The sequence below is a fragment of the Lineus longissimus genome, chromosome 12, assembly GCF_910592395.1.
Source record: "Lineus longissimus chromosome 12, tnLinLong1.2, whole genome shotgun sequence".
In the NCBI taxonomy this organism is placed as follows: domain Eukaryota; kingdom Metazoa; phylum Nemertea; class Pilidiophora; order Heteronemertea; family Lineidae; genus Lineus; species Lineus longissimus.
The window spans coordinates 9,353,346-9,380,149 of NC_088319.1; the positions used below are offsets into that span (position 1 = coordinate 9,353,346).

Below are 26,804 nucleotides of genomic sequence, written 5' to 3' on the forward strand. Positions count from 1 at the left end.
CTTTGTTTTAACTTTAACTCAATTCACTGTGTCCAAATCAGAGTGAAGCCTCAGACTCAGCTCACCATGCGAATTGACTAACATGGAGGCATGAAGCAACAGAGAAGAAAGAACACCAAACTGAACATAATTTCACCAGCATTAAAAAAATATAATTTCAATAAATTGTCAGCAGAAAGATGCAATGTAATTGCTAACTCCAATGTAGAGCGTCAACTGACCACACCAATGGGCCAACAGTAGGCAAAATAAACCAGTGTGGACACCTGAAGCAACACATAACAGAACAAACTACTCACTACATGTTAAAAATATAATTTCAATAAATTGTCAGCAGAAAAATACTATCTAATTTCAGTTTTGCTAACTCGAATGTAGAGCGTCAAGGTATTTCCAAATAGTGTGTTCTTTAATTTCTTGTCTGCTGAAAAACAATGAAAATCACAAAGGGCACAAGAGAATCTTCAGTTTTCCCCAAGGTTTGGACAGGGTTGCTGAAGCAAACAAGACGGAGGAACTGAAATAGTCCATGTTTGTTTCCTCTAAAAGTTCAGAATGCACCATATGATTTTGAAGACAAAGGCATTCAGTCATCCTTGATAGTAGGTCTGTCAAAGGTATCATTGGAACAACTCGGGCAAATCCAAATCCAGGGGAACAGGCAATTCCCAACACCATGTTTTTCTTGAAGGTACTATAATACGGGGTAGCAGGCAGCCGCAACAAGTTGGCGCACGTATTAGAGGTAGGGAAGTGCGTCAGGGTTTTTTTTGTTACCGGATCAACAGGAGCTTGATATGACAGTTCAATTGAAGGGATGGGCATGAAGCCCAATGGCGGCACTTGAGCTGCTCCGGTGCCGAATATTAAAATGTCTGAAAGGCTAATGCTAATCTTCTCCTTTTCCGCATTTCCCTCTGAAAAAAACACTTTCATTAGAGTGCTTCATAACAATGCAGTGTGTTGGGATACGTATTGACTGTGTTTGATTCTTCAGTCCATTCCACTGGTTCAAAATCCAGGGCCGTATGAATTCATTCATGTAGAAATTGCCAACACTCATGCATTTGCAGTACATATTTTGCCATGAATCCAGACTTCAAATAATAACTACGGTAGGCTATAATACAGATTTCGTCTTATTTAGATACCGGTATTTGTGTCAAATCATAAAAGCATACAAGGTACATGTAGCCTAGAGTGACTTGTCACAGATATTTTAGGAGAATAAATACTGATCATACCTTGGACATCTTGGAGGAAGTCTCTCCACCATCCGTTTACTTTGAGATCAGTGTCGTATTTGTTTGAATCCTTTTCCGCGAGTTGGAATTTGAAAATATCCTCAACACTCTCAGCTGTTAAAAGTAGATAAGCATAACAAAATGATATAGTTACATCAACCATTCACAACACAATTAACTTAATAATCCTGTCTCTTCACAACCCTTCGAATAAGACGAAAAATATGTATAATTCCTTGTCGTCCTTACCTGTCAATGGGCTTGGCTGATGACAGAAAATGTCCTTGAACAATGTTGGGTGTTGTCGGACAGTGGCCAACAACCCCAAAGTCCTTAAGCCATCTTTGAAGCTGAAAAATATAGTATAATTTTTAATTTTCCTTTGGTATACCAATTGATGAGACCATACCCTCTCTATTTAGGACAGTGGTCATTTGTATTCAATTTCACCTCTGTATTCAGGACACCTCTCTACGAAGGACAGCATTTGCCAGTCCCAAGGGTGTCCTTCATGGAGAGGTTCTACTGCAGTTGCTTAAAATGACATGTCACAACCCATATCATTGCCTCATCTGTCTAACTTACCATTCCAAGCATGACTGGACACGTCCCACAACATAGAAGGCAACAGCTGCTTTAGCGATTGTCTCCCTGTCATTAACAGTCCTAATTGGGATTAGACAACCAGCCAAACTAAGGAAAGAAGAGGCTTCGGTGACTGCTTCTTGAAGTGTCTCAATATCTCTTGCTTCTCTTATCTTCAAAAATTGCCAATGTATTACTGGTAGATTGAGTCAAGATGAACAGGAAACCTTCAAATTTTTAATAAATGGTAAGTCTTCAGAGATTGGGTTTTGCCATCATGCTATGACGAACTACATGTACTGTACATTTCAATTTTCTTAGGGGCTTGGAGCTAATTCTTTGTTGTCTTAAAATGTGTGGTAGTCGAGACATGTTGAGTCCCTAACTCCCAAATAATCTGGGCTTCAACTTGACAGCTGCACAGAATCCTGCTGCTGGACTAACCTTTTCGAGCTGTTTGCGTACTTCTAGGTCTGCCACATCCTCAATTGTTGGATCTTGTCGTCTGTCATGGTCATATGCGACACAATCGTAGAGGGTTGGGCTAAAAAAGCCAGGGGGTGGGCCACTGTGTATGACTGAGACGGCAATCATCCGCCCAGCCAACTGGTAATCCCCGTCAGAGAGAGCTGGAAATAATATCAAGATTCATGTGGTAAGGTTAGGGTGATTCAATAAATAAAACAGACCGTGCTCGTCGCTGGACCTTAGCCTAAAAAGTTTGAGTTACAAAAATTTAAGAGACAAAGATTTTTAGATGATCGTAAATCTAAAATGCACTGTGGTGCCATGTTACACTGACCTGATACACTATCAGCTTAAGGGTAATCAGCATCTACACAGAGACATGTTTTCATCTTTGGTGGTTTTTGATAGCTAAGCTTGCAGGACACCTACATATATGTTGTGTTAGACTTACTCACCAGAGGCAGACAGAGCCAGCACTTTACGGTCTTGTGGTCCTTCAAAGACCTTATGACCTTGCAGACTGGCCATTAAGAGACGAAGGAATTCTCTTTTTGGTCCACCAATGTCGATAGCCCCCTCGCCTTTCTTGCCGTCTGTAAAAACAACCGACATTCCATTGAAGGGGCTATACGACTTCCTTCGAAAGCCAATTTTTGCCCCATCAAACACGTCTCGTCTGTTGACGTTAAACTTTGATGTCTTGTCATCGTCTATTTGGCTCTGAGGTAGCACGAGTTCATCTCTAATTGTAGTAGTGTCATCAATTCTGAAATTAGAAGGTTTTCTTTTCATACCAGTATAATGCTGAATTGCATGGTTTGAAGTCACGTTATTTCTGCTAACCCCCAATCAGTAAATATAGGACATTGTCAGAACATTCTATGGTCACAAAGATGGTAGAAGGGTACTCACTTGTTTCTATCTTCAAGAGAGGCTCTTATAGCCTGGTTTAGTGCCTCATCCTCTCTATCTCCATCATCATCATCATCATCCTCTTGATGAACATTCAAGTCAACATACTGGCTATAGATGGCGAAAAGAAGGGTTTTATTTTGGAAAAAAGAAAGTGAAAAGTCAGATCATTTGACCAGGATTAACTCAATTCTCATTGATGAAGCATGAACTGAATGCAGTCTGCAGAAAAAATCAGAACTAATTAAAGTTCCATCGATGATATCCACAAATTAATCCACTAGTAAATGTAACTACATGTATCAACCTTGTACATGTATGCTAATTTAGTCACCCAAAATGCTTTCAAAAGATCTACTAACTTGCAGCTGCAATTCACGCATACAATTACATGTTTGCAAAATAGTACCTACCTGTATGTTCCTGTATTAACTGAAGGGACATCTGTTGTACATGTAGGTCCTGTCAGTGGTATTCTCCTATCACTGAAAGATTAATTTCAATCAAATGAGCTGATGTCATTTATGCCTAAGGTCTTTCTGTAAGTGTATGTCCAAGGAACCATCCATCTGGGTAGGCCTACCGGTATTTGGCTTTTGTGAAGATGGAGAGGCATTCTAAATTGGCGACCTCCTCATCCAAGTTGTTCCATAGTTTCCAGAAAAGGTGGTAACATCATGCAGGATTACTGAGAAAGTTAACTGATTCTACATGCTGAGAGTTCTAAATTTGGTGACTGTATAATATTCCCGACTGACCATAAACAGAAAGGCTGTGTTAACTTGACAATGAAAATGACCGTCTACCATGCCAGATGATCTGGTTTGCCTTAGGATTCAGTTCCACCTACCTTCGCTGGATATTCATCACCTGGGGAGAAACTGAGGAGGGCAGACTTCGTCCCAAATTTCCTCGGGCAACTATAGATGGTAATTGTTGATCCGGGAATGCCACTGGCAACTCCTCCTCATCATTGTCACTGACAAAGTCCTGAAAGTTGAATAGTACATGGACAGACTAATAAATCAATGTTTTGCTTTGTTTTTTGAAGGAGCTCCAGGACTGAGAAAAAAACAATGAATACCAACTGTCTCCTTTGTTCATTCATGCAGATTGCATAATTTCAAAGGGCAAATGAACTTGCCAGTTAATACGGCTGCTAGTAGTGGCAAACCTCTGAGTAATTACCAGCACAATTAATTATACGTACCTGGACATTCTGATAAAGGGTTGGGTCAAAGCCATCCTTTATTTGGCCGCTGGCCATTACATTGACCACCCCCTGTCCACACAGATTGAGGACTGTCTGTCCATCAAATTTCGTGCCTATTGGCATATTCGGCCGGAAAATTTTTGTAAAGTACGAATACTTATGGTGGGGTCATGGGCATGCACTTACTCAACTCATGGAGGTATTCTCAACTCCAAGATATGAACTTAGAGAATAGGCTTTATTCTACGGGCGAACTAGCGTAGGCCTACAGGTCTCACTACACGGTATGCTGGAGAGAGAGAGAGATCGCTCCGCCTGCCTACTATGGGGCGCCTCGACAGCCATAATATGGCCCCGTCACATACGTCCCCCTTTTTAAGAGATGTGTCCCACATCGATACAAATTCGGCTCCATCACCGTCCAATACGAGAGAGCAGCTTAAAATCACCTGCTGGCCAAGCAGGGAGAACAATTTACAAAAACACCATCACATGTCTAAGGTTTCAGTAACCCACATGGAGGATTAAACAAAGTAGCACCCAAGGTACTGTACTCGAAGGATGCAGGGGTAAGCTACAGGTGCCCTAATGTAGACTGTGTTACGGTGAGCACTTCCCTCACTCCTCTCTCATCTACCTCACATAGTGCCTTAAATCAGCAGTATTAACGACTAGTCCAATGGACCGGATACACTCCTCAGTCCAGTATGTTGTACTTACACTAGCCAACCGTACCCTTAATTTTCAACATCTTATTTCCTAAAAATCTAATTCCAATAAATGCACAAAATTATAACTAGTAATTAAGCAACCTATTTTAACTCTGCATAGTCCAACAAATCCAACGAATAAAAAATACTCATAGGTATCAACTCAGTCAATTGTCATACCACTAAATCATCAATGAATGTCTTCCTCATTTCCTCCTGTCTACCTGATAGTTTGTCACAAATTTCCCCATTTCTGCCCAAATTCTCAAAACACTAAAACTTCTAGTAGGCCACCTGCACTACCCGCCAAGGTCAATGAGGTGTGTAAAGTCATTAATAGCTCAATCACAGGCTCATTTAGACTCGGTCCGAAAGCGCAAAACACCACCTTAAACTGGTTCCAAGTCACAACACATTGAAAAAATCATTGATTCACAATCCTTCATGAATATGCACTGAACCCGAAATTTTGACTACACATCCTTCTTGAATATTGTCAGTATGTCCATCGAAGGGTTGAAACATTCCGTACATAGTCATGAAGATATACCGGTGCTCGCACTCCTCGTCCACTCCTGGTCGTGGTAGGATCCGGTGCTGCCTCTATTTCCATATCTCCTTCCTGTGCCATTTGGTCAGCCTCTGGCCGACCAGCATCCTGTGGTGGTGGTACGTTTGCCGCTGGTATATTAGGAGGGGGTTCGCCCTCATCACGCTCGTCTAGAACTGGCAGCTGGTCCGCTGCATCGTGGTAATTGTCGTCATCTGGGGGTTCAAACTCAGCCTCTCCGCCCTGGTCCGAGTTGCCATCTGCAAGATCTTCCCGCGGATCATCTTCAGATGCTTGATCCGGTGGCTGGGCCGCGTGTAGGTCATCAGCTACCTCAGCATCGTGGTTTTCGTCTATGTCTTCTGCTAGTATTGGAGGTGGCCGGTCTGCAGGTAAACCCATGTCAACACCTGGCTCACCCTCCTCTGGTGCATTTTGCTCTTCTACTGCTACAACCGCTGGTTCCGTGGGAGGACCAGGATCGGGGGCGACAGGTAACCCCATGCCACCGCCAAACCCTCCTCCAACTGGGCCAATTGGAAATGCCCCTATTGGGGAAAACATTCTCTGTGGAGCTTGAACAGTAGGAGGATTTACCTCTGCTACATCTTCATGATTCTTATCGGTCAGTGGCCGTGGTATCCTTGGTGCCGCATATGGCTTCAGCCGATTGTGATGAACCACTAACCGTTGGCGTTTGGAGGCATCCTCACTTTGTATACGATAAGTAACCCCTGGCAAGCCAGCTGATGTCTGCATCCGTTTGACAATAATGTACGGACCAATCCATGGCAAAGCCAGTTTCCGGTGCCTGTCTTTGGATACCGTTGTGTGAAGCCATACCTTGTCACCCACATGGTATGGGTGATGCCTTGCCCATTTGTCATAGACATTTTTCTGCCGCTCCTGACTGATGGTAGCTGTCTTTTGCGCCTCCTGAAAAGCTTCTTGAAGTTCCTGGAATACAGCCTTGGAATAGCGGCTAGCTGAGCTCCAGTAGTCCTTGGTCGGGCAGCCATAGACCACATCTACCGGCAAACGAGGTTCTCTCCCATGGTTCAGATAGAAAGGGGACAGTCCAGTGGTCTCATGTACACTCGAGTTGTAGGCGAGTTGCACTGGTCCAAGGTGTAGGTCCCAATCTGTTCCATGCTGTACCGTAACCTTAGCTATTGAATTCTTCAGTGTTTCTTTGAACCTTTCAATCATACCATTACCTTCTGGGTGGTATGGCGACGTTCTGGATTTCTGGATGCCGAGCATGGTGCATAGTTCCTGGACTATTTCAGCTTCAAACTGTCGTCCCTGGTCTGAATGGAATGCCTCTGGCATGCCATGTTCGCATACATAGCGTCTGAATATGATATCAGCCACTGTCTTGGCTGTTTGATCTTTCATGGGATACAGATTCACATATTTGGTGAAGTGATCCCCCATTATCAAGCAGTACCGGTTACCCCTGGGACTGACAGGCAATTCTGTGATATCTGTAGCGACCAGCTCCAGGGGAGCATGCGATGTTATGCTCAGTAGTGGAGCCTTCATTCGTGGGCAGGGCTTCCCGCGTGCCACACACTGGGCACAAGTTCTACAGAACTCAGCGACATCTGATGTCATTCCTGGCCAATAAAATCGGTTCCTATTTTGCCCAATGTCTTCCGCCGTCCCAAGTGGGCAGAAGTAACTCCTGTGTGGGTTCCTTCCAAAATCTGTGGACGAAGTCCTGGCGGGTCAATCTGTTGAAACACAGGCGTTGCCTTCCTGGGTGGAATCCATGTCCTCACCAACGTACCATCACAAATTTGCAGATCTTCGAACATACGCCAATAGGTGATCACATCACGTCCAGCATCCTTGACGGCTTCCCAGCATGGTTTATCCCTATCTGTTACCCACTGACGAATCCGTGAAATTGTAGGGTCTCGTTCCTGCTGTGATGCGATGGGAGCCAAGGGTTGGCCCTGGTCGTTAAAGGGCATAAGTGATATTGCTCGTACGCCATCATCTTTGCACAAGATTGGGGATGGTTTCTCTTTCCGCTTGCCCCTCTTCCTAAGCTTACGTGAAGCCTCTGTGCATGCAGTGGTTTCTGATGCAGAACTGGTAACCCCTTATTCTGATGTCTTGGGTTTCTGTTTTGCAGTCGTGGTTTCTGATGCAGAACTGGTAACCCCTAATTCTAGCATCACATCTTCTCGTTTCTCATCCTCAGGATCCCCATTGACGGTACTATCATCGGGGGGGGTGAGGCAAAGAGTGCTCCCACTATATCGTCCAGTGTCTCTTTCTCTGGTGATTGAGGCTGGCGGCTCATACCATCAGCGTTTCCATTTTTTACTCCCGGACGATACTGAACCTCCACGTCTCCCCACGTGCTCAACTCATTCATCCATCGGGTCCTTTTCTGGGTAACATCTGCATCCCAGCGAAGTTTATTTCTCTGCAGCAATGGTTTGTGATCCGTGACTATTGTGAAACGTGAACCGTAAAGGTAAATGTGGGTTTGTCGGAGACCCCAGACAATTGCCCACAACTCCTTGTCATATGTACACCAATTTGTCTCAGTCCCACTGAGAGATTTGCTATGATATGCGATTGCTCGCTCTTCCCCATCTTGTTTTTGGCTTAAGACACAGCCTATCGCAAAATCCGACGCATCAGTATACAAAATAAATGGTTCACCCCATCTTGGGAATCCTAAGATTGGCGGTGACATCAGCTTAGACTTCAGAACCTCAAAACTTTCCTGACAGGCCTCGTCCCAGAGGAAAGGAGCATTCTTCTCGGTCAGCTGGATTAATGGTTTGGCTATCTTAGCGAAGTCCTGGACGAAACGTCGGTAGTAGGATGCCAGCCCTATAAAACTCTGGACCTGCTTAACAGTTTTGGGTGTCGGCCAGTTCTGCACCTTCTCTACATTGCTTGGGTCCGGCCTTATGCCATCACGGCTCACATGGTGTCCCAAGAATATGATCTTGTCTCGGCACAAGTGACACTTACTGGGTTGGAGCTTCAGTCCAGCCTTCTGTAGACGCTGGAAAACTTCTTCGAGGACCTCCAGGTGTTCGTCAAAGACGGTCGTGAAGATAGCCAGGTCATCAAGATAGGTCAGCATGACTCTCCAGCTCATCCCAGCAAAAGCTAACTCCATCAGTCTCTGAAATAGTGGTGGAGCATTACAAAGGCCAAAAGGTAACCGTTTGAAACGATAAAGATTCGTCCCTATGGAGAAGGCCGTCTTGTCTCGATGATCTCTGTTGACGGGAACTTGCCAATATCCGCTAGTGAGGTCAAGGTTACTGAAGAATGCAGCACCCGACATGGATGCCAGCGAGTCGTCAATACGCGGAAGTGGGTGAGCATCCTTCCGTGTCACAGCATTCAGCTTTCTGTAGTCTACACAAAATCGGAAAGCTCCTGATTTTTTCTTCACGAGGACCACAGGAGAGGACCAAGGGCCAGAGCAGGGCTCAACAACCCCATCCTTCAGCATGTCGTTTACCTGTTCCTCCAACTCGTCCCGCAAGTGGAAAGGAACTTGGCGAGTTGCTTGTTTAATAGGATGAGCATCTCCCGTATCAATATGGTGCTCCGCTAGGTCCGTGAAACCTCTATCATTCGGCGTCTTGCTGAACACTTTATTGTATCTCTTTAAAAGGGACTTCAAACGTGACATCTCTCCCTTTTTCAATTTGGAGCCTGACAGATCGACGGAGGGAACCCCTTCACTGTCGACTGCCTGCTCTTCTCCATTCTCATCAACTTGGTACTCCTCCATGAGTTCATATGCCTGTCGCACAGTATTGGATTGGTAACCAGCCAGGCAATGGAATTCTCCAAGACATGTCCCTTTGGCTATCTCCAACGGTTCAGACTAAGGGTTCATAATACGGACTGGAATCAGCGCATTCTCCGCAGTAGCCGCTATTCGTGACACTACCATTCCTGGGGGATTGTTTGGCTCCAAAATGCCTTCGTATCTAAGGTTGGGGTATCCATTACCATGGGGTAAGTATGCCGGAATAATCACTTCCGTTCTGCCCGGTATCAGGGTAGACTTCAGTGCCCTTGCAGTCGTTATGTTTGGCACTCTCACACTTTCCAATAAGGGGAAAGATTCACCCTGGATGGTGACCTCCTTCCTCTGAGGGTTCACTGTCACAGCATAGTCCAGCATAAAGTCCCAGCCAAGAATGACTGGACTATCAATTCCCTGAACAACTCTAAAAGGATGTTCCAACTTCAGGGAACCCAATACCACAGGGACTGTTGCTACTCCTAAGACTGGCAACATGTCCCCGGAAATAGAGGCGATGGCGGCTGACCTAGGTATCAACGGCCCTCTCTCCTCTGCTGAGTACAACTGATACACATCCTCACGCATCAGGGTAATATCAGCCCCAGTATCAAACAAAACTGGAATTTCCTGATCCCTGATGGCCATGAGGGCCCTTGGAACAATTCTTTGAGTCTTTTTCTTATGCCGGGCTGCTGACCGACCCTCATCAGCAGCACATGCTAGTTTTCCGACTGCCGGGGACCCCAGCAGTCGGCACTCTTGTGCCCATACTTCCCACTATTATAACAATTGCCATCAAACCTGCTGTAAAACTGGCCCGGTTGTTCATTGGCAGGGTAACTCCTCTGCTGGGACCCAGTTTCTCCAGTCAGTGAGATGGGCTGGCGCTGTGCACGCCGATCATGGGACCCTGTCCTCTGTCGCTCTTCCCACTGGCCTTGACCATGTCCCCCATTATCCAGAGAGTTGGTTGGACGTTGACCCCGATTTTCATAGCCGGCCTGGCGTTGACCACGGTGACCCCTGCGGCCACGCCCTTGGCCCCGGCCACCTGCCTGCATCTTCATCATCTGCTCCATTTGTGCCGTAAGTTTCCTCACGTCATCTCGCAGCATGCTGAGCTCATCCCCACATTCGGATGTGGCCCCAGGAGAGGGTACCCCTTCTTCCTGGTGGTCACGTACTCGGCGCACAGCCACAGATGGTTCCTGGGAAGGCATGGTTATCTTCCGTACCTGTAAATACTGCTCAGCCAACTGAACAGCAGTACGGATTGTCTCGGGGTTGTGAGTTAATAAATGCAGCTGTAATTCCGCGTTGCCTACTCCCCTCATGAACTGTTCCTTGGTCATGGTGTTGCGGTGCTCCTCAGGAAAATCCGCGAATGCTGACGAAGCCTTCCTAAGGACGCGCAGTTCAAATGCCGAAATCATCTCATTCTCGGCACGGCTCATCGTCATGAACTCTTGTCGTCGCAAGAGTGCATGATCTTGGGGGTCAAGGCGTTCCCTCAATGCCTGTTTGGCCAGTGCATAATCAGCCTTGGTGGCGGCTGGGAGGCTATCGTGCGTCATAAAAGCTCGCCCAGTCAAATATAGGGGAAGCACCGCATGCCGCCGCCGCGTCATCTGCTGCAGCGGGCACAAACGGCTCAAAACGTTTGAACCACAGGGTAAAATCCTCTGATGGTTCACCACTGAACTCCTTTAATTTGGGGTGTGCCACTGCCATTTTAACTTATGAAAAGATCGTAGAACAAAACAGCTTAATGTCTAATATTTTTCTCTTCATACAATAATGTAGAATGTGGACATGAAACTACGATTACAGGTAAACCCTTGCTAATCGCAGTTTGTAGCCTGCTTCCCGCTTCAGGTACTTGGGCTGCATACTGATTGGGTGGTAAACCCTACACAAACAGCTGCAATACAGCCCATTTTGTACCACTAGGAATAGGATATCACATATAAATAAATGCAGAGTTGGCTTCCCATGGATCTAGTGAACTGACCGGTTCGTGACACACTCACTGCTCAGCGAACTCAAATTACCGGGCCTATTTCGTAGCATAACTAGGAAAACTCCTTAGCAAAGCTTTTATACCGAGCCCATGATTAAACAACTTGGTAAACCCTAAGTCATCCGGCAAAATGGGCCGCATGTGCAGGTAAACATTAATGCACATGCGCAGAGCGCCCCGTACGAACAAAGCAATGCACGCCGTCGGATTCGGGCATCTGAAAAATAGCAATTTCTCGCCGAAAGTTCGATGTAGCCCCACGTTATGGGCGCCACTGTAAAGTACGAATACTTATTGTGGGGTCATGGGCATGCACTTACTCAACTCCAAGATATGAACTTAGAGAATAGGCTTTATTCTACGGGCGAACTAGCGTACAGGTCTCACTACACGGTAGATGCTGGAGAGAGAGAGAGATCGCTCCACCTGCCTACTATGGGGCGCCTCGACAGCCATAATATGGCCCCGTCACATTTTATTTCTCTCCGCCTTCACAAAGATGAATCTGAAATCATAAAACAAACAGTCAAACTCATATTGAAGGCTGCACAGATTCTGAATCTGTGGAGCTGTAACCATACCATAAATAATAGGTGAACTTACTTAGGTTTTGGAAATTTTTCAAGCTTGTCCCAGAACAAGGAGAGGATAAGATCCTCCACTTGCTGGGAGGTCATGTCCGTTGAAAAGACAACGCAATTGGCCACACGGCCAGCGTTGTATAGAACTTCCTTGTCTGTGGGCTTGGAAGTCATGCCAGAATCCAGTAGGACAACGTCCTTTGTTCTCTTTCGCACCGTCACTGAAATATGATAGACATCATTATTTTTTACTAATCATAGTTTATTGAACCACTGAAAGGCCTCATCCCGGGCCTTATAGCCTAGCGACGATATGGATGTAGGCCTTGGCCGACCTCCTCGATTTCATGAGACACTGCAATATCAAACCATTGCCGATGCTGAATTGCATTCTAGGCCTATCATCTCAGTTCTCACACAAATGGTTGGTATGTCTATAGGCCTCTTACCTCTTGAGCCCTTGTACATAGTCAGCGTACTATGAAAGCAGTGGGGTGCATGATAGGCCTAGCTGAACAACAGTAGGGCTACACGCTTAAAAAACACTCACCTTTCACCTTCTTTTGGGCCAAAGCCGCGGCTGCACTTGCAGCAGCTGCTGCACCTGTTCCGGGGACCCTTCTCTTCTTCCCACGAAACCCACCAGTGGGGGTGAACATCCTTGCCATCTCTTCGTTGACATTCTGATGGGTATGGGATGATGATGGCAAGGCGGATGATGGGAAGGCGGATGATGGAAAGGCTGATGGCAAGGCGGATGATGGCAAGGCGGATGAGGCACCGGGTTGGCCGAGCCCAAAGTTCACCCCTAGCAACCTGTCTGTGGTGGCCGCATTGTGTGGCCGCAACTGCTCTACAACAGGGTGGGCGACAACCTGCTGAATGAGCTCCCTCATTTCTGAGGGAGCACCCGTCGCCGAATTCCGCAGATCCCGCAGCAGATCCTCGAAATTACTGGCATGAGCCAGTAAATTGATTCTGTCCTTGTCCATAATCGACGTCAAATCAAATCAAATCAAATCATATGTCAAACACGTGTCAAACATGTGTCAAAACCTCGTGCGAACAATTCGAGCTCCGAAACGCAACACAAGTACCATGGGTTCGGGAAAGTCCGGACGCGGGTTCGGGAAAGTCCGTAAAGCATCAAAACATGAGCAACTACGTCATCAATTTTGTGGTCACGTGCGTCTTGAATATGGTCACGTGAGTCTTGAATATATTTTGTTCAAGGTTGAATATATTTTGTTCAAGGTTGAATATTGCATTCAAGGTTGAACAAAAGTATTCAAGGTTGAACATATTTTAGTCTTGAACATATATTTCCTTCTTGAACTTATATTTAACTTCTTGAATGGTAATTCTAAAGTCTTGAATAAATTCCGCTTTGGCTTACCATAGGAGGTCGACTTTTTTGACTAGTTATAACAGTAGGCCAGCGACATAATTACAAACTGCATACATTTAATTTCTGTTGACATGTTATATTGTGACAGGTTGGTCTCTTTGGAAATATTTTGTGGTTCTGAAAAGAACCGTTTGGTGTAACTAGCAATCACTGTCGTACTCATCGTCTTGAAGTAGAATCTCGTCGCCGAACAGCTCGCATCTCAACTCTGTCATCTTGTTTGCAGTGAGTTCGGCAAATTTGTAGTAGGCGGCCCTGACACCCTCAAGGGTTACAAGCTGGAGTCGCCTGTTGTAGCGCATCGAGCGGTGACCCTCCTCGTTAGCGTGGTTGAACCGGAGTGTTATGTCTTGAAGCTTTCTGTCTATCATCACGATCTGGTCGCATGCCTTATAAAACTTTTCTTCAAGTTGGTGGAGTTGCGCTGACTTGGTTGAGTTTTCCATGTTTTCTTTGGTGTCGGTTTGATATGTTCCGATGTTCACAGGTTGAATAGTGAACTGGGACGGGTTATCTCGTGACCCTCCTCGTTAGCGTGGTTGTACCGTAGTGTTATGTCTTAAAGTTTTCTGTCTATCATCACGATCTGGTCGCATGCCTTATAAAACTTTTCTTCAAGTTGGTGGAGTTGCGCTGACTTGGTTGAGTTTTCCATGTTTTCTTTGGTGTCGGTTTTTTTTCGAGCTTAAACCCGCAGTGGGTGTCATTTATTGTTCCAAAAAATGTACAATAACTTGAATCCGATACATAAATCTGACATCGTTCTACTGCGAAATCGTCCGGTACCGTCCCGTCGCCGGTGTTGACAGCTTGATTAGCGAGACCGCACTCGGCACCGCGACGGCCCCGTCGATTTCGCAGTACAGTACTACAATTGCACAATATGAATGACGCACCTTAATGTAAGTGAGTGTTTTAATATATATGTGGGAGCACCACTGTAGACTAGTTTTCATATTTTAATGTATATAAACGTTCTCTTTTTGTTCTAGCACCAATGGATAATTGTATAAATGCATAACTAAATTTAAGTAGAAGTGAAAAACTGTGCTTATATTATAGTAACTTCGTTAAATCAATAAATTAACTAAAAAAGTAAAGCATTGTGCATTATGTGCTCAATGGCCGATATTTACAATTTTGTTTACCTAGTTCAGGGGTCGAGCCACCTCGTGGTCTCATTTGGACCCCTGATTGTGTACCAAGCTAATTTACGTTGCCAATAATATTCATATAAAATTCTCTGTCGGTGCTGGTGCTCTCACTATTTACATATTTACAGTACGTATGAGATAGCTACCCCAGTCAAACCAAGATACAATAGTCAAAAACTAAAAAGAAAAATGGGAGAATTGCAAAGAAAGGAAAGAAAAAAGTACCTGCCAGTGGCGCACTCGAACCTGGGTCTTCAGATCTGCAGCCCCTGACAATCCGAGTCGTCCACCACGCTACCGCAGGAGTTCGCACGTTTTTGTAATAATATTCAAATTAACTTAAAGTGGGGAATCCCCACTATTGCGACCTTGACCTTACAGTCTGTTTTGAATTCGTTTTACAAACTCGTTCAGGCTATTATCTTGATTCCCCCGCCAAATGCTGGCTCGTCCCCCCCAAATGACATGTATATAAATTCCCAATGCACCCACAATTTTGTCTATTCCCTTGCAAGTTGCAAAATCCGGGCACGATATGTGCTCAAAATTTATGTTTGGCCATCTTTTCGTTCTAAACAAATTTGTAAACGAATTCAAAACAGGTTGTATAGCCGCACACTCATAAAAGGCGTGCTTCAGAGTTTCGGTTTGACTGGGATAGCATCTCGAACAGTTTCTCTCAATATTCGGAAGTCCCTTGAAAACATTTTTCACAGGCAATGCTCTGTGGGTGAGCTTATAGAATAATTCTTTTTCATTGTTGTGTAAAATTTTGTTACTCCATATATTGCTCCATAATTTGTTCCAGTTAATATTAAAATATTTGGTACACACCGTGTGTGGGATCTTAGGCCCACTTTTCATAATTTCCCCGTATAAAATGGCTGCGCTCGTTTTAACCCAGTGGGACTTGCCCATGTTCAATTTTGCAGATTTACATTGATATAAAATTTCCTCCCACACGCCGTGTGTACCAATTACTCTGTGCATATACGTGTTTTTGGCGATTTCGGGGCAGTGGTGCCGCAAGGATATGCCTACTTTGTAAATGCCGTACCCTATCCATGGTTGGGCGATCGCTCCATCTTCTACTTTATAGAGTTGTTTCAACCTTTCCATGAACAGGGCCCGACATTTACTGGCTACATGCGGCATCCCTACCCCTCCATCACCAAACGACTGCACCATAGTGCTTCTTTTGATGAATTCGGTCTTATTCGACCATAAAAATTTAAAAATCAGTTTATCAAACCCTTTACAATAATTTTTTGACAATTTCATTAACCGTGCACCATACCATAATTTTGATACTAGGACGGTTTTAACCACCAAAACCTTTCCGACAAAGGACAGGCGTCTTTTATCCCATAATTTTATAGCCCGCCCCATTTTTTCCAAAATTTTTCTCCAATACGTATTCCCGCAAGGTCCCGCCTTGGTCCACGGTATCCCCAAAATATTTGAAATTTTTACAATGTACTGCCTGTACTCTATCGGAATATTTTGGCGGGAAAAACCCCCAACAATAAAATTTCAGTTTTAGATATATTAATATCGGACCCTGAGGCTTGACCGAAATCTTTGTAAATGGAAAAGAGAGCCCGTATGCAAGGTGTTGCAATCGGGTGCGTGGCATCATCCGCAAAGGCGATACTTTTCACTTGTTGTTTTATATTCGGCAGTTTAATACCACGCACCCGCTCGTCGGAGCGTATTGCGCAGGCGAGCGGCTCCTGGCAGAGTACGAACAGTAAAGGGGACAGACTGCAACCTTGTCTGACAGATCTGCCCACCCTGAATGTCTCTGACAGAAACCTATTCACCAGCACCCTACTCTCCGGCGAAGCATACAGCACCCGCATCCATCGCACAAAGTTATGGCCAAACCTCATGGCCTCCAAACATTGGAATAGCCAATCATGGGACACTAAATCGAACGCTTTTCGGAGGTCAACGGCCACCAGTGCACCCCCGGATTCCGCCGCATGCGCGATGATGGTTTGTATATTAAACAGCTGATCGTTGATCGATCTTTTGGGGACTCCGCATGCCTGGTCGGGGTGCACTAGGTCGCCCATGACCTCCGACAGTCTTGACTTTAATACTTTAGTAATAATTTTGTAATCTACTGTTAATAAGCTTATAGGTCTATAATTTTTTATGTCCCTTGGATCCCCTTTTTTATACAAAATGGATATAACAGCTGTTTTCATTGTTTTTCCCAGTTTTTCCCGCAAAAATACATTGTTGATGGTCTCTACTAAATCGTCCCCCAAAATGTCCCAAAAACCCAAGTAAAACTCTTTCCCCAACCCATCTATCCCTGGTGATATTCCCGCTTTCATATTCTCAGCTCCCTCCGAACCTCCCTTGTGGTAATTAACCCCTCCAGTTTATTTTGTTGTTCCCCGTTCAATTTCTTGTCAATTTTCGACGCAAACCTGTCTCTAAAAACTTTGTCCGTCTCTTTTTTGCTATACAACTCCTGATAAAAACCTTTTACCTCGTTTAAAATCTCTTTCTGTTCTTTCAAAACCTTCCCATTGCTATCCTTCAACTGACTTATTTCTGTTTTTTGATGTATCTCCATTTTGAAAAACTCGGTGGTTGGCGCTTCCCTTTCCTCTATGAATTTCGCTCCCGCCCTTACTTTTGCCCCCTCCAAATCCATCCTCTCCAAAGTATCCAGTTCCCCTCTCAATTCACCCCACCTTTCCATGTTGTCTACCCCTCTATCCCACTCCCTCGCCAGTACATTCAATTCTTTTTCTATCCCTACAATTCGTTCCTCCCTCTCTTTTTTCACCCTCCTCCCATTGCTTTTAAAGATGCACTGTAGCTTTTGTTTCCCCTTTTCCCACCATTCTATTGGACATCCAAAATCCCCTTTTCTTTTCTGCCACTCACCCCAATACTCTGACACCTCCCTGACGGTCCCCTCGTCCCCCAGTAAACTATTATTTAATTTCCAGAATCCCTTCCCCATTTTGACCTTCCCATGCATCCCTATTGTCGCCAACACACCATAATGATCGGTAAAAACTAACGGAACATGTTCAACCCTACCTACCTCTAAATTAGTAAAAATTCTATCTATTCTCGACTTGGTTTTTCCATTAAAATACATGTACGTGTAACTCTCTAAATGTGGGTTTTTCTCTCTAAAACTATCTTTGACGTTATGTGTATCCAAAACTTCCTGTATCAGTCGCTTGTACAAAATGTCCCCTGGTGATAAAGCACCTGTCCCCCGATCCTTCCCCAAAGTTGCAAAATTAAAGTCCCCTCCTAGTATAATTTTTTCACCCCTAAATTTTCTCAAATACTCCTTGAAGTTTTGGATAAACATAATAGCTTTCCTCTGATCATTACGATTTTGTGTTGGCACGTAAACAGAAAGTACATGTGTACCGGACTTCAAACCCACATGTGACACCCTCCCCTCCAAGCTCCCTGGAACTACGAACTCCCTATCCACCGCAGTCTTGGTTATAATAGCTGTGCCGGCGTGAGCCTGGCCACTGCTGTAGAAATGAAGTCCATAGTTCCGATTAACCCATGGTCCCAAATTGTCCGGCACCACATGCACTTCCTGTAAACATGCCACATCACACTTGAGTCTTACAATTTTGTTTAAAACACTAATTCTCTTTTCATACAAACCATTCACATTTATTGTTATTACATTAGATGCCATGATCAATATGCCGATGAGGGTGAAAAGGTGATTCATAGACTTAATATGCATTTTGTTTAATATTTGAAAGGCTTCGCAGATGCAACCCGACTCTTACCTGGCGAGGTACGCCTTGTTCGTGATGTCACTCCCAAGTTGGGCTTTTTGTTATTTTGTTTGTTTTGGGCCTTGTTTGTCAAGTCATCTGGGCTTTTTTCAACCCTATCATTTCCCCTCTTGCCAGTGCCATCAAGCCGCTCGGCATCCCCGTCAGGAGTCGTCGGCCTACTACCTGCGAAACCTTCCAATAATACATTGACATTGGTTGGAGAGTCTATAGCCCCTTTTCCACTATCAAAAATTGCCGGGCCTTGACCCGGGTCGAGCACGGCTCGGTTAAAAAAAGTGTAATGGAAATGGGTCGACCGGGCTCGGCACGGTGCCATTTCCATGTGGGCCGAACCCCCCAAAAGGACGTGAGCTCGACCCGGGTCGAGCACGGTTCGGCAATAAAAATCAGCAGTGGAAACGCGAACTGGGCCGGGCCCACTTATCTGAGTAATAGTGCGCAAGCTCACTAATGACCTTGACCGTTGTCATTTCCCGGTATTTCTGTCACTGTGCAGTTCTGTCGTAAGTTATTGATTTATATCGCTACAACATGCCAGCAGCAGCACCTTCAGCAACAACAAGAGGGGCAACATGGAGCGTTCCGGAAACGCTCCAGTTGATTACTATTTGGGGCGAGGAGACGATACAGGCTCAATTGGAGGGGGCTCGCCACAATAACAAGATTTTTTCGCAAATCGCCGTGTCCCTCTCAATGTCAGGATTCGAAGGACGTGATGGCAAGCAGTGCCAGGAAAAAGTGAAAAAATGAAAAAAAAGTATCGGGAAGTTCTTGATAACAATGGCCATCTTTAGAGAATTTTACTTACATTCCTAACTCCAAAAATAGGAGAGTAGCGCTGCTGACAGCGGCCGATGTGGACACCAGAATTTGGCCTGGATATTATTGCGCGCAATGGAAATGGTACAAAACAAGTGGGCCGGGTCCGGACCGAGCACGGCACAGTTGAACAGGGACAGATTGTGCGGTAGTGGAAAAGGGCCTTAAGTCTATACTCAACGGCTTGGAAAGGTCTCTCAGCTCGTCATCCGTGCTCTCCTCTACACTGTCCTTTGCTTCTTTGAGCCGGTTTGCCACCTCTGTGGGCGTGTCCCAAACTGACTGTTCCCCTCTCCTCCTAGCCTTCACTACACCTCGCCATTCTCCATCTCTAGCTGCCTCCTTCCCTGTTTCGTCACTATTCTCTTTCTCACCATCATCGACACTCTCTCCCATCTCCTCACACCTGCCCGCTGCACTACTCTCGCTCTCTTCGCCTAACTCCTTCTCACCATCTTCGACCCTTCCTTCCTTGTTCTCTGACCAATCTACCACGCTTTCGCTCTTCTCTCCTTCATACTTCTCTCCCTGCTCAACTCTCTGTACTACACTTCGTACTCTTCCTTCCGCGTCGTCTTCCTTCTCATTCTCCTTTTCGTCTGCTCTATACCCCAACTGCTCTGTACATTCATACCGATAATGCCCTTTTCTCCTGCAGCGAAAGCACGTGGCGTCTCCCCTCAGTTCGTCTTCTTGGCCTCTATACCAAGTCTGTTGCCCTTTACATAAATTACCTTTGGGACCTTAGCCCCCACATTCATGACAACTGTCACCGTGCCACTCTACCGTGTTGTACTCCCTCAACATCTCTCTCTTTGCTGCTTTCACTAAGCCATACTTTTGTAATGTCTCTCTTATCCATCCAATGTCACACTCTCCCGGGTAATTGTGGACCTTTACGTACCTACTCGTGTGGAACCTTTTGATTTCAAAGTCAGCTGCCTTTTCGAGCCAAAATCCTACCCCGTCAATGTCCAAAACCGCTGGGACCTCATCCATTTGCGGGTCCCCCTTTTGGAACCTGACACTAAAGTGTCCTTGACCAACTTTTAAAACTGTTTTAATACTTCCTATGGGGATCCCATTCTCAATTAACGCCTTTACAATCATATATTGTTTTATATCTCCATCATCATGGTTCGTTCTATAATCTACTGAAACCAAGCTTCGTTTAATAATATAAACCACCTCTGCCTCATAGGGCCCATCGTGTTCCTGCTGGGCCACGGCGCCGGCATACGACGACGCCATGGCTTAAGGCTAAAATCTATGTACAGTGTAGTGTATATGTAAGGGTGCGGTCGAAGTAAAAGCAAAGTAAACAAGTGCGGTCAACACAAAGGATCGAACACAAAGGAATCCCACAACGAATAAGGACGAAATTCCACGAAAATCTAATAAATAAAATGAATATTGCACGTGCTGCTCCCCGGTCCTTCTGAAATTTACGATATTGTAGCAAAGATGAAAAATGATACTGATACTTTTATCTTAGCCAACGGGCCGAGAAGCGGGTACCTGGGAGAACGTCCTTATTGATCAACGTTAACTCCTGTGCCAGGTGAGTATGCTTGATTTTCGCCACACGCGACCGTAAACATCACGGTAAATTCATCCCTCACCTGGTTTTCGAACTCGAAAGGACACAGTTTGGTTGGCAACTTCAACGTCGAATGGAACGACACACAGGAGGAGGCCTATACGCAGAGGCATGGTGTCGGTTTGATATGTTCCGATGTTCACAGGTTGAATAGTGAACTGGGACGGGTTATCTCGTCCAATTTATACTTGTGCGGTCGCGTGTCACCCGGCAGCGTAATTGCCATGTCAACTCGAGTTGACATTACTCATTCAGCCGAAATTGATTGATACTTTTCACTGGCCAAGCAATGATATGGCCTTGATTGTAATCAAATAATTGTATAGGCCTGGGCTCAATGTATCTGAGGAGTGAGTTAAAATCACCAATATGGCAATTAGTAGGCCTAATTGGCACTTTTTCTCACCGAGTGATTGTGAGTAGAGTATAAAATCCAAATCAACTCACTATTTCACCATTAATTCATCGACCATCGGGTCAACTTGAAAATTACCAACCATGAAAACCACAATTGACCAGAGATTGCGAGCGGTTGAGAGAAAGTTTAAAACATCGGTGCGACAAGTCGGCGTCCTCGATAGACAGATTGACAGACTCCAAGCCCGAGACAAGAGAGCCTACAATAGCAAGACCAATGCCGTGTTCAACAGCTTTCGTCTTCAACTTTCAACTGTAGAAGGTGTGCGTCAAGTGTTTTACCTCTATGCATGCGAAAGAGCCGCCGAGAAGAGTCGACTACAAAAAGAAATGCAAGAGGAGCTTATGAGCAAAAGAGTAGAATGAGTCTTTATAATAATTAAAACGGTTCTTTTCAGAACCAATCAAAATAGTAAAATGAGATAATTCTGTGCAATTAGTTTGCTTCGATGTAAAAAGAAGGTGCGAATGTCTCCCTTGAAATAGCCCGTTGCTAGCCAAAGAAAACGATGCTGGGCCTGTTGGTGACGTCATCACAGACGGACCAATGACGTCACTAAGTGAATATCATCCCAGTTGACCGCAAGTCCGAACAAACTTTTAATACTCGCCAAGGCAAATCATTCTTCAGTGTGCGACTAAATTCTCTATTGGGCAGTGATGACGGTGGTGGTGGGGAGGGGGGCAGCTCATCAGTTTATAACTTTGAGGTATGAGGTTGGTTGGATTGGAGTTACTTTGTCATTAGGTCTCACTAGCCAGTGCAATGGCCGGGCCTACCTGGCTCCACAAATGGCGCGACGTCATTTCATGCATACCCCTGTTCAAGTGGCTGTCGACCTTGCAGTATATCACTCTCACACATAAACCTATACATTTCTGAATAGCTTGTCGCTTCTAGAATACATCTGGCCAGCTTTCATTGTTATCAAGTAATTCAGTCATGAGAACATGGGGGCAGCACAATACATGAGACACCCTGTACATCGATGAAAATTTTGAAAATTTCACCTTGCCGCCTTATAACTTGACAATTAACATGGATGGTGAAATAATATTTTTATAAACTTCTACTTATCACCTTGAGAAAGCCAAATAATAACAATTTTAAATTTTGATACCAAAATAGGGTGCTGTTGCGGCTTTTCTTTGAGCATTTTGACCGCGAAGTCTCACCTTGAGAACATGTGCACTCTGACAGGAACCAGTTCATGTCAACATCCGATTGAGCTATACATAGCATGCGAGGCCTGGTCACTGCGGACGTGCACAGAAGAAGCTGATATTTTCCTCAAATAATCGTCAGAGCTACCTCTTCACAAAATACCCAGGACACCGACATTTGAACATGCAGCAATAGCGATATGATAGGCTCATCTGTATCCATGGTAATCGCCTGAGATTGAAGAACTTTTTTTTTAAGGGGGACCAATGTTGACCTGATCACCACTAGCTAGTGAGACCTTAACTACCCTGCGATGGCAGGGCTGCAAAAATGTCTATAGGTCTCGTTAGGGAGTTTTTCCCAAATGTACGCGATGATGAAGTGCCCCATTAACAGGACGTAACATCTATTTTAAAATGAGTTTTCAAAGTGAATGCATGAAGACAACCCATTTGTGTCGTATATCACTGGAAACGCCCGATTCCCCTGATTCTGCATGATGTTAAATCGGGCATTTTATTTCTTTAAATAAATCATTAGCGTCGCATTTGCTCCTAGCTCTGTTCACCATCCCAAATGGCAATATTGCCAATTGGGCCGGACAATCACGAAAAACCCCAAATATTATACATTTCTTCCTGAATAATTCTTACAGAGACCATTCTCCCATGAAAGACAGTTGCTTACGCTATACAAAAATCAAAAAAAAAATCGAGGGTCAACTATTGAACTTTTGAGATATGTTGAATTTTGCACAAATCAGCGAAAAACGCACCAACTGGCACTGGACGGCATTTCAACGCGGGGCCGACGCACATCCCAAGTTCAGCGTACACATACGTCGGCAACAACAGTATAAATGCGTAGTTTCTTGTTAGTCGCCTATTGAGTAGCGCTCTAGGTTTCAGAAACTCAAAAAAAACATGTCTTTGCCAAAGCAACTGCTGAATCAACGCTGACATACTGTAAGGACCGAGAAATCAGTGATTTTAGGAACTACGGTTAGGGGTTGACCGCGCATGAATAACAAAAAAAAAACTCCCTAATGAGACCATAGACTCATTAGAGTGTTCCTCTCGACGGAAATCTTTAGTAAAAGGCGAAAGATTTATGCGTGGAATCGAAGAGAAACCAGAGTGATGGTGTCCAGCCCGAGTTGGCTAGAGCTTGCCAAGTTGTTCATTATGTGTTTGATTTTGGAAAATGGGATGCCGAGTAGTTCCTGAGTCTGTAGACAAAAGAAATGTATTGCAAGCTATTCGTAATGATCTGATGAACATATCATTCAGCTCGTCGTCAGTTGTCGCCTCATCCATGTAGGCCATGTCAATTGCGGATCATCGAGAAAAAGTCAGGGAAATACAAAAAATGACCACGCTTACGTTATCTAGCCTTGACCTTTGACGTTTGGTCAGTTCCAGCCGTCCCAACCGTGCAGTGATATTGGAAGAATTATGAGAAAAAAATAACGAAAAAACTGAAGTCTACAACACGTGGTATTCAGAGGCGGTCACCCATCAACGTACTAACCACGCTCGACGTTGCTTGGCTTCGGTGATCGGACGAGAACCGGTGTTTTCAACATGATATGGTCGTAGACATCAGAGGCCGACTTTTTGGGCTAGTTATAACAGTAGGCCAGCGACATCATTACAAACTGCATACATTTAATTTCTGTTGACATGTTATATTGTGACAGGTTGGTCTCTTTGGAAATATTTTGTGGTTCTGAAAAGAACCGTTTGGTGTAACTAGCAATCACTGTCGTACTCATCGTCTTGAAGTAGAATCTCGTCGCCGAACAGCTCGCATCTCAACTCTGTCATCTTGTTTGCAGTGAGTTCGGCAAATTTGTAATAGGCGGCCCTGACACCCTCAAGGGTTACAAGCTGGAGTCGCCTGTTGTAGCGCATCGAGCGGTGACCCTCCTCGTTAGCGTGGTTGTACCGGAGTGTTAGGCTGATGTTACATAGGAATGAGCTACTCACGCCACATTTTTCATCGACTCACGGCTCATTTTCACGTGTCACTCCTCATTTGTCACGAGTGACCGCGGCGGTTTACATACAGATCATTTTTCGCTTGTTCATTTGTCACTTGGATTTTTCGGCGACGCACATGGACTCAGAAGAAGAAGTGATGCAGCCATGCTGCTCCCGATGGGGAATAGAAAGCGGAGGCGACGGACGAGAACAATGTGGTACATAAAAGTGCTGCATTTTTGCATTTTTTTGTTTCTCATTTCCAATCGAAATTAGCTATTGTATTAATGTGTAAACTAATGAAAATGCCGAAAAGTAGCTATACTCACAGTTTCGAAGGCGATATCACTACAAATGCACATGGACGTCCATTTTCTTTGCCAGCTCATTTCACAAAGAATGAACATGTCCATTCATCGCCTCACGCGTGAAATGACATGAAATGACGTGAGGCGACGAATGCGGGCAAAACTTACAAAATTCACTTCAATGAAAACAGGCCAATAGGTTTTCCAATGTCCATTCATCAGCTCACGAATGACAAGTGACAAATGAGCCGTGAGTCGATGAAACGTGAGGTCTATGTAACTTCAGCCTTATGTCTTGAAGCGTTCTGTCTATCATCACGATCTGGTCGCATGCCTTATAAAACTTTTCTTCAAGTTGGTGGAGTTGCGCTGACTTGGTTGAGTTTTCCATGTTTTCTTTGGTGTCGGTTTGATATTTTCCGATGTTCACAGGTTGAATAGTGAACTGGGACGGGTTATCTCGTCCAATTTATACTTGTGCGGTTGCGTGTCACCCGGCAGCGTAATTGCCATGTCAACTCGAGTTGACATTACTCATTCAGCCGAAATTGATTGATACTTTTCACCGGCCAAGCAATGATATCGCCTTGATTGTAATCAAATACATGTAATTGTATAGGCCTGGGCTCAATGTATCTGAGGAGTGAGTTAAAATCACCAATATGGCAATTAATAGGCCTAATTGGCACTTTTTCTCACCGAGTGATTGTGAGTAGAGTATAAAATCCAAATCAACTCACTATTTCACCATTAATTCATCGACCATCGGGTTAACTTGAAAATTACCAACCATGAAAACCACAATTGACCAGAGATTGCGAGCGGTTGAGAGAAAGTTTAAAACATCGGTGCGACAAATCGGCGTCCTCGATAGACAGATTGACAGACTCCAAGCCCGATACAAGAGAGCCTACAATAGCAAGACCAATGCCGTGTTCAACAGCTTTCGTCTTCAACTTTCAACTGTAGAAGGTGTGCGTCAAGTGTTTTACCTCTATGCATGCGAAAGAGCCGCCGAGAAGAGTCGACTACAAAAAGAAATGCAAGAGGAGCTTATGAGCAAAAGAGTAGAATGAATCTTTATAATAATTAAAACGGTTCTTTTCAGAACCAATCAAAATAGTAAAATGAGATAATTCTGTGCAATTAGTTTGCTTCGATGTAAAAAGAAGGGGCGAATGTCTCCCTTGAAATAGCCCGTTGCTAGCCAAAGAAAACGATGCTGGGCCTGTTGGTGACGTCATCACAGACGGACCAATGACGTCACTAAGTGAATATCATCCCAGTTGACCGCAAGTCCGAACAAACTTTTAATACTCGCCAAGGCAAATCATTCTTCAGTGTGCGACTAAATTCTCTATTGGGCGGTGATGACGGTGGTGGTGGGGAGGGGGGCAGCTTATCAGTTTATAACTTTGAGGTATGAGGTTGGTTGGATTGGAGTCACTTTGGCATTAACTACCCTGCGATGGCAGGGCTGCAAAAATGTCTATAGGTCTCGTTAGGGAGTTTTTCCCAAATGTACGCGATGATGACGTGCCCCATTAACAGGACGTAACATCTATTTTAAAATGAGTTTTCAAAGTGAATGCATGAGGACAACCCATTTGTGTCGTATATCACTGGAAACGCCCGATTCCCCTGATTCTGCAGGATGTTAAATCGGGCATTTTATTTCTTTAAATAAATCATTAGCGTCGCATTTGCTCCTAGCTCTGTTCACCATCCCAAATGGCAATATTGCCAATTGGGCCGGACAATCACGAAAAACCCCAAATATTATACATTTCTTCCTGAATAATTCTTGCAGAGACCATTCTCCCATGAAAGACAGTTGCTTACGCTATACAAAAATCAAAAAAAAATCGAGGGTCAACCATTGAACTTTTGAGATATGTTGAATTTTGCACAAATCAGCGAAAAACGCACCAACTGGCACTGGACGGCATTTCAACACGGGGCCGACGCACATCCCAAGTTCAGTGTACACATACGTCGGCAACAACAGTATAAATGCGTAGTTTCTTGTTAGTTGTCTATTTAGTAGCGCTCTAGGTTTCAAA

General features: G+C 44.6%; 2 protein-coding genes and 2 non-coding genes across 6 annotated transcripts in view; all 4 read right to left on the reverse strand.

Moving 5' to 3' along the window:
* LOC135497104 (uncharacterized) overlaps positions 1 to 26,804 on the reverse strand; it is a 235,352-nt gene that overhangs the window by 17,030 nt on the left and 191,518 nt on the right. The gene's annotated exons all lie outside the window — the stretch shown is intronic.
* On the reverse strand, positions 17 to 4,706 carry LOC135496783 (G2/M phase-specific E3 ubiquitin-protein ligase-like). 3 transcript variants are annotated; one of them, XM_064786296.1, is made up of 10 exons: positions 4,609 to 4,706; positions 4,060 to 4,199; positions 3,623 to 3,694; positions 3,210 to 3,320; positions 2,753 to 3,063; positions 2,274 to 2,458; positions 1,830 to 2,002; positions 1,494 to 1,594; positions 1,245 to 1,358; positions 17 to 917 (listed from the first exon to the last, which is right to left on the reverse strand). In XM_064786296.1, exons 2-10 carry the CDS (start codon positions 4,074 to 4,076, stop codon positions 442 to 444), a joined length of 1,560 nt encoding a protein of 519 aa, XP_064642366.1. In that variant the 5' UTR covers positions 4,077 to 4,199; positions 4,609 to 4,706; the 3' UTR covers positions 17 to 441. The 3 variants fall into 3 exon arrangements, 2 of the variants coding, with proteins under 2 accessions (XP_064642366.1, XP_064642365.1); XM_064786295.1 differs by having other exon boundaries at positions 4,420 to 4,678; XR_010448720.1 differs by lacking the exon at positions 1,830 to 2,002 and having other exon boundaries at positions 897 to 917; positions 4,420 to 4,678.
* On the reverse strand, positions 23,473 to 23,591 carry LOC135497439 (U5 spliceosomal RNA). The gene has a single exon (XR_010448846.1). It is a non-coding gene; the product is annotated as a U5 spliceosomal RNA (small nuclear RNA).
* Positions 23,933 to 24,051, reverse strand: LOC135497412 (5S ribosomal RNA). The gene has a single exon (XR_010448821.1). It is a non-coding gene; the product is annotated as a 5S ribosomal RNA (ribosomal RNA).